The sequence below is a fragment of the Lissotriton helveticus genome (genome assembly GCF_964261635.1).
Source record: "Lissotriton helveticus chromosome 1_1 unlocalized genomic scaffold, aLisHel1.1 SUPER_1_unloc_4, whole genome shotgun sequence".
In the NCBI taxonomy this organism is placed as follows: domain Eukaryota; kingdom Metazoa; phylum Chordata; class Amphibia; order Caudata; family Salamandridae; genus Lissotriton; species Lissotriton helveticus.
Genome location: NW_027611681.1, coordinates 2,688,029 through 2,704,282, shown reverse-complemented (window position 1 = coordinate 2,704,282; position 16,254 = coordinate 2,688,029). Strand labels below are relative to the sequence as shown.

The 16,254-nt window shown below is 43.6% G+C and overlaps 1 protein-coding gene across 1 annotated transcript in view; it reads left to right on the top strand.

The window, feature by feature from the left end:
- The window catches only part of LOC144806030 (uncharacterized), a 109,612-nt gene extending 93,631 nt beyond the window's left edge, over positions 1–15,981 (top strand). The window contains exon 4 of the mRNA XM_078672481.1: positions 10,711–15,981. Within this exon, the coding sequence (XP_078528607.1) occupies positions 11,630–13,036 (1,407 nt within the window). The 5' untranslated portion in view covers positions 10,711–11,629 and the 3' untranslated portion in view covers positions 13,037–15,981. The remainder of the gene's footprint in view (positions 1–10,710) is intronic.
- The last annotated feature ends 273 nt before the right edge of the window (positions 15,982–16,254 follow it).

Sequence of the window (16,254 nt, the reverse complement as noted above, 5' to 3'; positions counted from 1 at the left end):
CTGTTAATATGTTGTCTACCCATGCTGCCGTTCTCTCTGCCCTAACCAGCGCCAACACTTGCTTTTCTGCTGGAACTAACTTGGTGAAGTGGGTCATCTGCGGAATGATGGATGCTCGGTAGCAACTTGCATACCATCCTGGAGGCAGATAGAAGTATGCCCATGGGCCACAGACAAAGAAAAGGCCCCTGTAACCTACCAGACCTGGAGATGACTTGTCACGGCTCCTGACTCGTGTCAGTCTCATGGTGTGGTTACAGCTGCTGGTGCCCATATATATCTGTTGAACTGTCTTTGCTGGTTGTATACCTTTTATCCTGTTTATCCTGTCTTCACAGTCGAACAATCCCTGATGACCCTGAGCCAGTCGGCTGCATATTTGTGCAAGGGACCCTTTTAGGTATGAGAGGAGAGTCTGTTGCTTGCTTGCTATCGCTAGGAGGGGCCAGTACTTCAAATACAGTCACACCTACCGACACCTACACAGACATGCTGTGTTGGCTTAGTAGCATGTCGCGCATTAAGACACAGCCTACATACTTGGATACTGGCTGTACGTGGTACTTTAAACTATGTGTGGCATCTGTGGGCAGATGTGTGCAAACATAGCAATCAGATATATTTAAAATTGTTACATATGGCTTTAGCATTTCAATGTATTGATTTCCTTCATATGTTTCCCACAATCCTCCTTGATCCCCTTTATTCACATCCACCCCCATTTCAGCATTCTTTGTGGTCATAGTCAGTCATATTCAGTTCATAATCCTTTGGGGATTTCGTTGGTTCATTTCCCACTCTTCCATTAAGATGCGGTATCTCAAGATCTGCAGAATAGACTATAATCATCGTTGTCACTAGTATTGCTGGTGCCGGTAATAATATTGCAAGGACCACTGCTTTCCAGTTACATGTGTGTGGTTCAGTGGATGGCATGGCTCCAGAACAAACCTGTCCCTTCCCTATGCTTTTTAATCTTCTTGTGAAGGAGCCCTAAGTTTATTCAATGGTCCACTCGGGCTGGTGAATAGGCCCTAATTTTGTTCTTCTTCCTCTTGGCGCTATGCTAACTAACCCTTAGAGCCAGGTATTTTACCCACTGTTTTCCTGTTCTATTCAATGTCTCGGATAGGTCTAGGACCAATGTTCTCTAATGCAAAAACGGCACAATGGGGAATGTTCCAGGTCTTGGATAAGGCTAGAACCAGTGTCCTCCATAGCAAAAATGGCAGAAAGTTGAAAGTCAAAACGTACATTTGTTAATTCTTGCTCAGGTACTTGTGCCAAACGCGTTGGAGAGGAAATGTCATGAAAAATCAGTTTTATTAGTTCACTGAGCAACAGGGGATCTGGCATAAGTAATGTCAGTGTGGCAAAGAGTTACTGCCGGCCAGGAATCCTGCTGAAACTTGCCGTCACCAGCCAGGGAATGTCTGAGACCTGGGCCAGACCCTCCAGGACAAGAAAAAAATTGTACGTGAGAAAAGGCAGCGGACAGTAGGCAGCAATGACAAAGGTGAACACACGCCCGTGGCGCAGAATCGAAGAAAAGTCAATATTACAGAAAGCGAGATAAATGGCTAAACAGTATTGACTTCCTGGGCCTTGTGATGGCAGAAGCAAAAATAGACCATGAGAACCAATAACAGGAGAACGAAGAACGTGACCATAAAAGGGACCATGAAAGACATGGAGTCGGGAAAACAAGCAGTGTAAATATCCCCAGGACATAAACACACTGGCCCAGACATAGGAAGCCAAGAACAAGAGGCAGAAACAACACAAGCGTGCTGAGAGGGAAAAGAGCAGAATCACCCCAAAGACAACAGAGAGGCAACAACGAGAGCATCCACCGGTATCGACGCTCCAGCAACCAGAGAGATCGGAGAGAGATAAATAAACAGAACGTTATCACCTCAAATCCCCTCTCTCAGAGGGTGCAGAAGAGGCCAAGCACCAGTGTCCGTCAATGGAGCCAGTCAGTTGTGATGGGACCGCATTCTTCACCAAATGTTGAAGCTGAAATAATAAAGGATAATAAAATGACACAGAAATAATTCTCTCTCAGCACACACGTTTGCAAGATTTATTTGGAACCCAATCAGAATGCAAAATAAACATGCAGCACGGAGACCTCAGCAAAGCTTACTGAGTGCCCAATTGGTATGACAGTGCAGAGACATTTTATAGATACAAGCCCTCGAGGATGGGCATCACAAAATACGTAACACCGATCAGACTAGGTCCTGCTGGACCAATCAGTGAAGGCTAATTCTGGTGTGATACCTTCTAAGGACCGAAATACGTCTATGATCTGGTGTTGCTGCCCTCGTGTCATCGGCACGTGTCATCAACAAAAGCAGATTTGGGGTATTTCCATAGAGGTGAAATATCTGTTTCTGGTATATGTGGGCATGGCACGGACGTGACCGGTCAGGTCACGTTGACACAGATAGGAAATGTGCTGTTTCTGCAATAGCTGGCTGGAAGCTGGCACACGTATTTCTCGGAAAGCCTTGTGTTGCTTTGCACGTTGCAGCTGGCTGACACAGAATATGGAACGTGTGACCTTTTATGCATTCTTGCTGGTGTCAATTTTAAGTAGATTAAAGAAAGCTACAGGCCTTAAAGCAAAAGGCTTTTGGTATCATAAAATATCAGCTACATCAGTTTTAGTTAGGATGTAGTTTACATAGGAAGAGCGTTTTTTCATTTGCCAATAACTTTGGTGTCATTTGACGAATACTCGTGAAATTTCTAAAAGTAGTTTGCAACTCACTTTAGCTGCTGTCTTTTTTCGGGGTGATCTGTCTTAGAAAAAAGGGGGGTCCCAAAACGCTTTTTCCCCATGTTAATTTCCATAGGAAATGTTGGCATGTCTACAGCCCTGACCTGCTTAACAGAATGACACCAGATTTGTCAGGAAAATGGATGTTGATTCTGGGAAGTGCCTTTTTGTGATTTCTTTAAATCTGTACAGTAGTTGCAGAGTTATTTACAGAAATACCTTGGGACACGGAGCACCCGCAACCCCTCCCAATCTCATACCTTGATCTGATTGGCTACCAACACTTCAAACGAGGAAGTGTTGGAAGCCGTCTTGTGACTCTGTTTGAATCAACTCACAGAAAAAACCATTAAAAAAAGAAAAGGGGGTTGGGTAGAAACACCCTGACCCCACTGGGTCTCTTCGGGGGAGTCCCACAAAGACCTCGCATGGCCAAAAAAAGCATAAAAAAAATAATTTCGGCAGGATTCGATGCCTGCCAACTTTTTTGTTGTTAAACCTAGCGTGGTCTCCTGTGTTGGCCCCAAGTGGGCCAGGTCCTGAGGGCATTTCTAAAAATAATAGAGTGAGGCGAACACAGGTCCCCCCCATGAAGCTGAATATTGCCCTAGGGGCCATCACCTACCCGGGGCTTCTTTAAAAATGAAAGTGGGAGAGGCTCGCACAGCAGGGCTCGAAAAATCTGAAAAGTTGTACTAGTCCTGCAGATCTAAAACCTTGGAAAATCCCCTCGACCTAACTTTAACCTACTTGACCTCCATCTCTGAAAACAGAGCAAAAGTGACAAGATAACAAGATTTAAAGTCATCTTTATTGCTCATTCCCTTTGTCAGCAATAAAAATGCCTTTAAATCATGTTATCTTGGCACTTTTGCTCCGTTTTCAAAGACAGAGTACAAAAGTTAGTTTGTCTTCCTACTCGCCAGAAAGGGAGAGTGGGACCTAAAAATAGCTTGTCCTAATCAATTCTCCCTCGCAAATGCGAGCAGGCGAGTGAATTTGTCGAGCCCTGTACAGCCTCTTCCACTGCCCAGGAATCACCACCTCCCCGGTGCTTATTTAATTATAATTGGGGGGGGCTCTTTGACTCCCCACGTGCCCCGGTGTCCGCCACCTCCCTGGGGCTTTCTCTTTACACAAAGCATGGGTTGCGCGGACCCCCCTTCCTCCACCCTGTGGGCTGCCACCTTCTCAGGGCTTTAATTTTAAATAATGCGGGGGCACAAAAAACCCCTGCGAACCCGGGGAATGCCAACTCCCTCGGCCTTTTGTCAATTTGGAAGGGGGGGCCTGCATGATCTTCCCGGAGACCCAGGGACCACCTCTCCAGGGGTCTAATTTTAATTGATGTGTGGGGGCCACACAGACCCCCCTGCACCCCTAGGGACTGCCACCTCTTTTTTGTTAAATGTATTGCGGGGGTCACATGGCCCCTCCGCAGCCCTGGGGAAAATATGAAGAACCTTCAGCCAATAATGGCCCTGGGCACCCCTAGGGCAGACCCCTGCTATTTCCCTGGCCACCCGTGGGACATAGCTGTTTGTTGTGGCTTGGCGGGAGCTATACCGCTCCGGCCAAGCCACAGAAAACTGTGTTCCAGTTCTAGCAAGCGAGAGCAGAAAAAAATGCTCTTGCTTGCCGAAAGCGGCGCATTCTGGGGCAAGATTCTAGAGTTTAGTGAATATTATTGTATTAGCTCTCAGCTGAGCCGGAGAGCCTACCCCTGAGGAGGGTTTTGCTATTGGATACTATAATAATCACTGCACTCTAGAATTTCGTCCCATAATGCTTTGCAGGGCCTTTGGTTGGGATTGTATTTTTGCCCATACCTGTGCTTGGGGTGGTCCTAGGAGGATGGGACCACCACCAAATCATGTCAGCATTGTGTGCTGTTTGTGTTCAAGGATTCTTCTTGGTCCTTTCCTTAGGTTAGGAAGGACCCCAGAATCATCACGTCTCTCACTGCTTGCTGTATTTTTATTTTCACTTTTGTTAGATGATTATATGCATTTTAGCATGTGATAATGTTACTTGTCGTTTTCCCAAGGGTATGTGAGGATTCTGTTTTCTTAATTGTGGTGAGATGGAATGGAGTTGCGGAGCAGAATTCACAGAGTTTTTGATCAATTCCACAGAATTCGGTATAGTGGTACTTATCTGTGTGTTCATATTTTGTGTGTGTGTTTGTTATGTTATGTTATGTTAATTTCGATTTATATAGCGCCAAATCACCGACAGGTCTCTTAGCGCTTGCTTTGGGAACCCGTCCTGGCTTTCCCTGCGAGATAACCCCTACTGGGCATCCCCAAGGTGAAGACCAGGCATCCCATCGCACTGGGGCCTTAGTGGAGATTAAGCAAGCTATTGCCCAGAGTTGCAGAGTGTGAACCCATGATTCGAGTAGGCACTGAGGCGAGAATTATCGAGTCCGTGGATATTTTGAGCTCAAGACCCTGCCGCATCGGGAATTGAACCCTGGTCCCGGGTCCGACCTCTGCATCAGGGTCTGCCTCCTCTAACCAGTGAGCCACACTTCTCCACCTTTGTATGTGTATTTCTTTGTAGGTACACCCTTTTCTGCCGTAGAAGAATGAAAGCCTCTTTTAATGAGGTATTCCACAAGCCTGCCTTACAATTTAAAAAACATATTAAATGACATGAGCACACCCGCAATTTTCCATGTAATGACATTTATCCCAAACACGGATTGTTTTTCCTCCATTCCTACTTTCAAACTAGAGGCGTAGCTTCCATTTGCGCAGCAGGCGCAGTGGCACCAGGGCCCACTGAACTCCTAATTATTGCTGTATTTCACAGTTTCACATGGGTCAAAGAGGGAATGTCTTTCTTGGACTAGAGCCCCTGACACACTGGCTACTGCTGTAACCTAGCCTTGCTGGAGAACAAATGTTATTTGCGAGAGGGATGCTGTATGAAAGAGTGACGACTCGTTGGATATTGTTCTATTCGTGAAATACATCTGCTTTAGAGTTGGAAATGATTATCAGCCCGTCAGTGGCGGGAAGTTCCATCGGGGAGCATGGCAGTGCCTAACAGGGCTGAATGTGAACACAGCTAAGTACGGGAAGCTGCCCAGCGCATTACCTTTGCTTGTGTTCTAGGCCTTGTCATAAAGTTTGGCCAACTTAATTAGATATGGTGATCTCCTGTATGTGCTGCAAGCAAGTACACCATCCCACCGAGATATTAATGTGTTAAGAGCCCTGTTCGTTGGGGAACGTTACTTGCGAACCACAGAGAATTGAAGGTGGAGCAGCCATAAAGACAAGCCCCAGGACAGTCTGGAGGTCAGCCAGCGTGTAAGCCTCATTACGTATAATCTCTTTAGTTCAAATGGGGCTGGTAAAAGCAGATATCTGCCCCACCATAAATATGAAATCTGGAAATATAGAGAATCTTTTTACTTTAACACTGAAAACTGCCAACATTTCTGTGTGACAATGTGGGCGAAATGAGGAATTAGAAGGGGAATTGGAGCAGTATATCACTAAACGTGTAATAGGTGATTAGGTGGAGACCGTAAATGTGTAGTGTTCATGTGATGTTTGTTTTAATAACACTGTGGTTGTGGTACACTGGGTTGCTCGGTTGAAGGCGTGAGCCGAAATGCGTAGGCATCATGTGTTGGGTTTTGCTGCATTATAGAATGAATAAAACAGTAGTGAGCACTTGGACAATGATTTGTCGTATTCGTGGCACACCGAGTGAGAGTACGGCTGATCGTCCTTTGGATAAAGTCATTTTGAGGTGGTTTATGGCAGGGCCATTGTTGTAAATCATTATGCGTGGTCAAGGCATATGCATGGTAAAGACTTGCGTGGTAAAGGTGTTACGTGGTTAAGGCATATGCATGGTAAAGACTTGCGTGGTAAAGGTGTTACGTGGTAAAGGCATACGTGGTAAAGGCATTTGTTGGAATGTATGACATTATAATTAGTCTAATCCTGCACTATCTCTTGACTTGAAACTAGACCCTGAGCCTTGATAAACTGGACACAGAGAGCCCAAAAAAAGTGTAAAAGCACGTGTATTGGGAAGGTCATGCCACATTGTCATCACATGCCATTTTCCCAGTGCCTTGTACCATTTCCCCAGTTTTTCTCGCATAAATGGTGCAATGTACCGTATAGCACTACTCGCCACCACTTTTAGAGGGTGATCCATTTCTCTTCCTACCCTGGATGGAGAGTTACTGCAGCATTTTGTTGAAGTGAAACTCTAAGTGTCAGAAAGAGTCAGATTGGCGTCTGTGAATTTTCACTTACTCACAAGTTAGGGTTCATTCACAAACTGACGAGGTGAAGCATGCGTGCGCTGCATTTACTAGTGTGTGATTCTACACATGCAAAACATGTACACCTGGTGGCGATCATCTGACTAGTTTTGTTTTCAAACATTGTTGAAAGAGCTGCTTAGTCCTAAAAGCTCCAACTCTTTGAGCATAAATAAGATAAGCTGCAAAACAACTCATCTGGGGACACAGACAAGCCCACTGACACCAAGATAGAGACAGTAAAGATGGTTATTCACAGGCCCTGGAAAACACCCTAGTCCTGCTCATCATACAGACCCATCTCCCTCCTAAACGCTCATGCTTAACTATTCACAGGCATTCTGGCACACATCTTAGGCCATTCATAATGGCCTTATGACTGCGAGTCACAGCAGTGGTGAGATAATACTGTGCCGTTAATGCAATGGATGCTTTCCAACACTGAGAAGACACTGGACACAATGTCCGCCAAGGGCCCGATTTATATTCAGGTGGATGGTTTATTCTGTCATAAATGAGGCAGGTGTCCTGTCTACCCTATTAAAAATGCATTATATTCTGTGGCAATTGTAATAAAGCGATCATGATCTGTCATGTTTGAGGCAATAACCTGTCGGATAAACTCTAAATCAGGCCCCTTGTCTGCAGCAAGTGTTGTAAAAGGAGCAGGAGCCAGCGTTATAGGAAGAGGGTCTAGAAGCAGATATAGTCCCAGAGTCACTGAAGCACCTACCTGTTCACTTCCTCTGTTTATACCTCATTAGCACCTTCCTGTGCACCTGCTCTGTTTGTACCTCATAGGTACCTATATGTGCACCTCATCTGTTTATACCTCATAAGCACCTATATGTGTACCTCATCTGTTTATACCTCACTAGCACCCACCTGTGCACTCTCTCTGTTTATAGCTAATAGGCCCCTTCCTGTGCACCTTCTCAGTTAGTACCTCCCAGGTGAGCTTCTTAAATGAAGCTCGTGATCAGTGTACTGACAACCACGGCCTCTTCACTATCAGGCCATTATCTCCATCTGCTGTGTGCATGCTTCAAGCGTGCCCCCCTGCCACAGCTAACAAGGAACCCTGAAGAGTGAGTACACAGACCGAGGGGAGTAGGGGAGCTGAAGGACATGGAATGAGGTAAACCTGGATAAAAGAAATATGGGAATGGAGGAATGTGACTTCACCTGTGAACAATCGACATCCCCTTTCGCTCTACCAAAGCCCTGTTGAGTTTCAAAGTAGCATCCTGGCCTTCAGACAGACCACAATAAGTCAAATATCATGGAAAACAGGAACATGGAAAGCAATTATTAATATGCACACATCTGTTGGATGCTTGATATTTCAGATAATTTATTGGTTGTGATGGATTCTATATAAGGATTAAATGACTGATATCGTTGAATAATAAATGTCATGATTTAATGTTTGTTTGCCATATCTGTGTGCGCAATATAAAGACGGGCCATTAGAATTAACCCCTCATTCTGTTTCACAGAAAGCTCTGGAAGGAGCTGCTGATTGAAATACAACAGGATCTTAACTTTACCTACTTTAGGAAGAACTAAAGACTAATTTTTTAAGTTGTCTTTCAGGGCAGAATCAGTCAATAGTTCAAGGGAGATGGATATATATTACGCTGATAGAAAATCCACCTCAACTCGGGATAATGCTCCAGTCTTCCAGGTTAGAAGGATCCAGAAATGCTTGAGCCCGGAGGGCTGTAAAATGTGTTGAAGGTGACGTAGGGCTTTATTACGAGTGTGGCGGTCTTCCAATGGGACTACCACAGCGGAGGTACCAGGCAGACTGCCAAGCCCATTGAGAGCCCGCCGCCGGATTATGACCTAATCCATGGTGGGTGGGCGGTGCAGCAGCGGTCTCGCGGCGGCTGTATTAGGCTCATTTGAGAGCCTTAACAGCATACCACCACCTTAAAAGTGCCTGCAGTACGTTCCTGTACCATGTCATGCATGCCACACTGTGCAGGAACAAGGGTGCCATTCCATGGGATGGCACAGCATGTGCCCCCTGCATGCAACCCCAGGAGCAGAATCGACCAGGGCCCTGTGAGGGCCCCCTTACCTGCATGTCCTTTATCCTTTTCATGGAAGAGTCCCCGCCATGAAAAGGGCGGTGGATATGCAGACTGTAATATGCTCGGCGATGACGGCATCGGCACTGCCAACATATTCAGGGTGTTTGCAGACCGCCTCCACAGCGGGATCCTTGATCCTGGTGGGGGGGGGGGCGGTCTCACCACCACACTCATAATACGGCGGTCAGTCCGCCTGGATGGTGGCAGTTTGACCGCAACCGTGAGTACGGCGATCATGAGGGCAGTCGCACTCATAGAAAGACTCTTAATAAGCTGCAAGGTAAAGGCGGGAGTTGGCATTTGAACTGATCCAGTGTGAACAGGAAAGCATTGTGGAAAAAGGTGTCTGGAGTTACCTTTGTCATATATACTTCCTAAAGAGCTACCTTTGTCATGTATACCTTCTGAAGAGTTACCTTTGCTATACACTTCCTGAAGAGTTACCTTTGTTATTCACTTCCTGAAGAGTTACCTTGGTTAAATACTTCCTGAAGAGTTACCTTTGTTGTACACTTCCTGAAGAGTTACCTTGATTAAATAATTCCTGAAGAGTTACCTTTGTTATACACTTCCTGAAGAGTTACCTTTGTTGTACACTTCCTGAAGAGTTACCTTGGTTAAATAATTCCTGAAGAGTTACCTTTGTCATGTATACTTCCTGAAGAGTTACCTTTGCTATACACTTCCTGAAGAGTTACCTTTGTTACACACTTCCTGAAGAGTTACCTTGGTTAAATAATTCCTGAAGAGTTACCTTTGTTATACACTTCCTGAAGAGTTACCTTGGTTAAATAATTCCTGAAGAGTTACCTTTGTCATGTATACTTCCTGAAGAGTTACCTTTGCTATACACTTCCTGAAGAGTTACCTTTGTTATTCACTTCCTGAAGAGTTACCTTGGTTAAATACTTCCTGAAGAGTTACCTTTGTTGTACACTTCCTGAAGAGTTACCTTGGTTAAATAATTCCTGAAGAGTTACCTTTGTTATACACTTCCTGAAGAGTTACCTTTGTTGTACACTTCCTGAAGAGTTACCTTGGTTAAATAATTCCTGAAGAGTTACCTTTGTCATGTATACTTCCTGAAGAGTTACCTTTGCTATACACTTCCTGAAGAGTTACCTTTGTTATACACTTCCTGAAGAGCTACCTAAGGTAGATACTTCCTGAAACTGAATTAACGGCAGCGCTTCCTGATTCCTCTCTTTTTCCACAATCTGTTCTGTTTAAATGAAATCTTGTCCATGTATATCTGCCTAAAACTCTACCTGTAGCACGAGTGCTCTGTGGCTGCCCTTTCTTTAGTAAGTTACTCAGTGAATAATGGTAAATCACTATCTTTTCAGAAGTAAATACAATGTGACATGTTCAACCACAGTTTTAATGAAATATCCATGTATGGTAAAATGTTCCTCACTAAATTTCAAATATGGTAGAGAAGAGATGTCTTATCCAGCTGGTTAAATATTGTGTATTCACATTCTATTACATTTGCATTTAGTAATATTACATTTCTTTACATCCAACAGAGAATAAGCCTTAAATGCAAGGATTGATTATGAATAATGAAGATAACACATCAAACCTGCAAAAATTATCAAAAATAAGGAGCTCCAAAAACATCAGTGCAATCAGAGGCAGAGGACAGATCCAGGAAGACGAAGTCAAAGGCAATTCAGTGAGTGTCCGAGTCTGAGATCTGCACCTCGACACCCCAAGACGAAGAAATGACCACAACAAAACCAAGACAACAAAACTGACAAACCACCTGCTGTATAAACAAGCGTCCAACACCAGCTTTGATCATGAGGCCGGTATGAGAGTTGGAGGAAGGTCTTGTGTCTATTTGGGATCCATAGCTTGGAACAAACTCCCTCCTCAGCTTTGAGCTGTTAGTATCATGATAATGTTTAAAAAAGGTTGAAATCTTGGCTTTTTGTCCATGTTTGAAACAAACTGATTTACTTTCTTTTCTGACCTGTGCTTTGCCGCGGGACACTCTTTGGAGTAGCTGTACACATTACGAGTCGCTTCACCATCATGATATGGCTAGAGCAGTGCTTCGCTATCTAAATTGGCAACAGACCACCATTCAGTGCTCTAGGTGTATTGTTAACTCTTTCTAGCCAAACCTCAGGCACCAGGGAAAAGCACAACGAAGTGGAGCCTAACCACTGAAGGCTAAAGGAAAGCGGAGTTCTCCTCTCTGAAGTACAGAGTATTGTCCCAATTTGCACCTACCGGAAGGAAGATTAGGCTTTACCCGCAAGCATGCAAAGCCATTATCCAATCTAAAGATGCAATCACCCTCAAGGAAGCCTTACTGATATTATGAATGTGGCAGGTATTTAGTGAGTCTTGTATTTTTATTTTTAAATCGGAAATCACGCGTCCAAAATATAACACGCATACAGGGAATGTGAAAATAACGCAAGTAGTTTATGAACTATGCTGACCCTTCAGGAAACACGGTCAGGAGAAAAATCGTGCAATTCCACTGAATATGTCAAGAACTTTAGCCAATTAGAAACCATAAAAGAGCATCAGCAAATACACACAGGGGAAAAACCATACCATTGCAATGAATGTGTGCAGAGCTTCAGTTGGTTATCACTCCTCCAAAGACATCAAAGAATACACACAGGGGAAAAACCATACCATTGCACTGAATGTGTAAAGAGCTTCAGTCATCTATCAGACCTCCATAGACATCAGAAAATACACACAGGGGAAAAACCATACCATTGCAAGAAATGTGTGAAGAGTTTCAGTCAATTATCAAACCTCCATAGACATCAGAAAATACACACAGGGGAAAAACCATATCATTGCAAGAAATGTGTGAAGAGTTTCAGTATGTTAGCAGAACTCCAAACACATCAGAGAATACACACAGGGGAAAAACCATACCATTGCAAGGGATGTGTGAAGAGTTTCAGTACGCTAGCAAAACTCCAAACACATCAGCGAACACACAGAGGGGAAAAACCATACCATTGCAGTGAATGTGTGAAGAGCTTCAGTCAAATTACATGTCTCCGCACACATCAGAGAATACACACAGGGGAAAAACCATACCAGTGCAGTGAATGTGTAAAGAGCTTCAGTCAATTATCAAACCTCCAGATACATCAGCGAATACACACTGGGGAAAAACCATACCATTGCAGTGAATGTGTGAAGAGTTTCAGTACGTTAGCAAAACTCCAAACACATCAGCGAACACACACAGGGGAAAAACCTTACCATTGCAGTGAATGTGTGAAGAGCTTCAGTCAATTATCAAGCCTCCATACACATCAGCGCACACACACGGGAGAAAAACCATACCATTGTAAGGAATGTGTAAAGAGCTTCAATCAAATTTCACAGCTCCACAGACATCAGAGAATACACACAGGGGGAAAACTATACCATTGCAGTGAATGTGTGAAGAGTTTCAGTACGTTAGCAGAACTCCAATCACATCAGCGAACACACACAGGGGAAAAACCATACCAGTGCGGTGAATGTGTAAAGAGCTTCAGTCTGTTAACAGGCCTCCGGAGACATCAGCGAATACACACTGGGGAAAAACCATACCATTGCAGTGAATGTGTGCAGAGCTTCAGTCGGTTAGCACATCTCCAAACACATCAGCGAACACACACAGGGGTAAAACCATACCATTGCAGTGAATGTGTAAAGAGCTTCAGTCAGTTAACAAGCCTCCGGAGACATCAGCGAACACACACAGGGGAAAAACCATACAATTGCAGTGAATGTGGAAGTAGTTTTACTTACTCTTCAGCATTAAGAAATCATCAGCGAGCTCACAAAGGGGAAACAAATCGTTTAAATGCCATGAATGCTTGAAAAGCTGAAGTCCATTATCAATCCTAAACAGGCATCAGCGAACACACGCAGAAGAAAAGCCTTCAAGTGCAATAAATGTGTGAACAAATGTAGTCAATTGTCAAGCCTATGTAGACATCAGCTTGCACTCACTCTGTAAATACCGTACGACTGTAGTGAGTGTAGAAGTACCTTTAGTGCATCTTCCGCACTAAGGATTCATCAGTTAATGCTCACAGAGAAAAATCCATTCAGGTGCAGCGAATGTGTGAATATCTTCTGTCAGTTATTAAACCTACGGATACATCAACTAACATACACAGAGTAAAAAAGAGCATTGCAATGAATGTCAGAAGTGATTTTGTCAATTGCAAACACACCTGGGGTAAACCTTACAATTGCTCTAAAAGTGTGACGAGCTTTTGTCAATTTCTGATCCTACATAGCCTCAGCGTAAACACACCTTCATTTAACTCACTTAGAAATAATCCCAGAGATGCAGTGAATTCAAAAAGAACTTAAGAACATTAACAATAATATTGACTCATCTGAGGACATAGACAGGGGCAGAACAGTGCAGTTATTGTGAGATGAAGGAATTACAGGAACAAGTATATAATTATGTTAGTTATTCAAATACCAGATGAATGAAGACTCGACTAGAAGAAATGAAGAAAACCAAAGATTTGTAGAATATTGAAAGTGTCTGTTCCCAGTGATTGTTCACTTCGGTACACATAGAAAAAACAACGTGATATAACAGGAAATCCACTGGGAGACTAGCACAATGAGGAATAAAAGAAAAGAAACACTGGTAGTTTTTATTTGGCAATGAAGAGTTACAAAGAAAAACATCCAAGTGTTCCAGTTCATGCCACCTATGAAAGTGTAGGGATGAATATGATGTAGTGTAGTTCCTATTATCCCAATAGGCTCTGCGCATTGGAATAATACCTTCAATAGTATAGGCCTAGACCAGACGTTAACTAGGTCTACTACTGTCGATATTAGACTTAAAGTTTTGGGTTTGCCAGCTAGCTCAGAGTTCACTAGAAACTTTCTCGAATAGGCAAGGAGGAGTTGAACCTCCCTGGATAGACAAGAAGGGATTTAGTTTCTGACAACCATAGAACATGACAACTTTGCTCTCCCCTAATCAAGAGTGTATCTCTAGAGTCGTGTGAACAAAAGGCAATTTATTTTACTCAGTCAGTACGTGCATTCTTAGTATCACCAGATTGTAGAGAAAAGGAAGAGACGGGCGTGTTCAATAAAAGATGTTATTTATTGATCAGTCTCTTTTCTCATACAAGAGAAATGGATCGATATTATTGCAATACTTATGGTTAAGTAAAGTGCATACATTAAAAGCAGAAGTATAAAATAATACTGTAAAAACATTGATATGGTTTCTGAGCCATATGAAGGTTTAAAATGAATAAAATGAATACATACACATATACATTTGACTAATCGTACTCAACTGGTGTTTCTAACTACGCCTACCCCGTGTACCTGACCTAAGCCTAATACGTGGGCGGGAATAGAAAGTTACAGTTTAAGTTAAGTTTGTTTTGCCAAGTGACTGACTAAAGAATTCTCTGCAAGGGGTTATTCAGTTCTGTACCTGGAATCTAGGATGAATGAGGGATGGTATCTCTCGTCTCTGGTCTCGATATTCCAGGCTGCCTGCGAGGGCTACCCGGAAGCGCCAGAGCTCAATCAATCAATCAATCAAGACATTTCTAGAGCGCACTACTCACCCGTAGGGTCTCAAGGAGCTGGATTTCTCGGCAGGAGAAAAGGCAGCTTCTCGTTCTCAGCGCGTCAGGAAGGCGGGGCTGCGCCAGCGGGGTCTGCTCTGCTCTGGGCTTCGGCAAGTCTGGCTGCTCCGATCTCGTCACCACCGCGTGTGTTTGCATAGGGCAATATCGGTAATATTTATACCTTTAAGGTGCCGAGATTGACGTAAGGATGGACATAGATACGTCAATAAGGATGTCATACGACCTGGTCGTTAGCACATTCTTTTGCTGAAGTTCTCGGTGAAATCAAAACAATGGCCGCAGGGTTTTTCCCAGGTCTGTCATAGGTTTGATTTGTTTTGAGAACTCCGTATGCCTTATCAGGGGCTGGAGGAATATCGCTTGTCTAATTAGATGGCAAGCGTTATGACCTAATCAGATAACACGTTCCTGTGCCGTAGTGTGGCTTTATCAGATAACGGTTCCTGCATCATGGGGGTTTTCTGCCTCATGGGATGGCTGCTAGTTAACTTGTTAACCAGAATAGGGTCAGGAATAGGGGGATCGATACAGAACCTATAGGAATACATCACAATGATTCTGCCTGCACATATTGCTATATTAGCATAAGTGAGTTAGTTGTGAAAACGCCATTTTGCTGCTTTTGCACATGACACAACATCTCTGTTTTTATAAAGACAAACTGCTTGCTTTTCCTTCACATGAGAACGGTCTGTTTTTCATATCTCTAGACTCACACTGCGACCTCAAGTCTACACAAAGTGTTCAAGGTTAAAATAACAATGTATGCTGTTGATGCAGGTTGATCGGCCCACGCTCTAGACACAACACAAACACAGCTGCTCATTTCTAAAACTCAGGTGCTTTTAATATTGCACTGCATGCATGAGTCTAGCACTTGGAAAAAACCTTTCAATCGACAAAGAGCTGTGCTGATCTGGGATGTGATTCACTTCACCTGACTTTGGAGGTATGGGTTTCCCGGTTTTAACCTAGAGATCTTCTATTATTATAATACCTAGCTCCTATCAAGGGGAGGGTGGTACACAAGGCGCTATAGACCATTATAATATGATTTCTCCCTTTGTATTTTATGGAATTGTAACAATGTTGATTGTATTGATTTTATGCATCTTTTTACTTATGTTAGCAAAGATACTGCATCTTAGAGCACGTAGTTGAAATAAACATTTTAAACTATACAGTGTCTCTGATTGCTCACGTTGTGGACATTTATGAGAATAAAAACAAAAGAGTGTTCTTGATTCCCACTATTCCTGAGAGGTCCCAAAGTCGCTTGTTCATTGGTAGCTTCACTTTAGTACGGAGAATGAATGAGACACTGTTGCTAGTCGGATAGGGGTTCTGGGCACTGAGGTGCATTTTTGGTACACCACAATACACTGAAGTCCTGGTTTCCTGCGCATAGTTCTGTGCATGAGCTGAATTCCCGTAACATGGCACCCAAAGTCT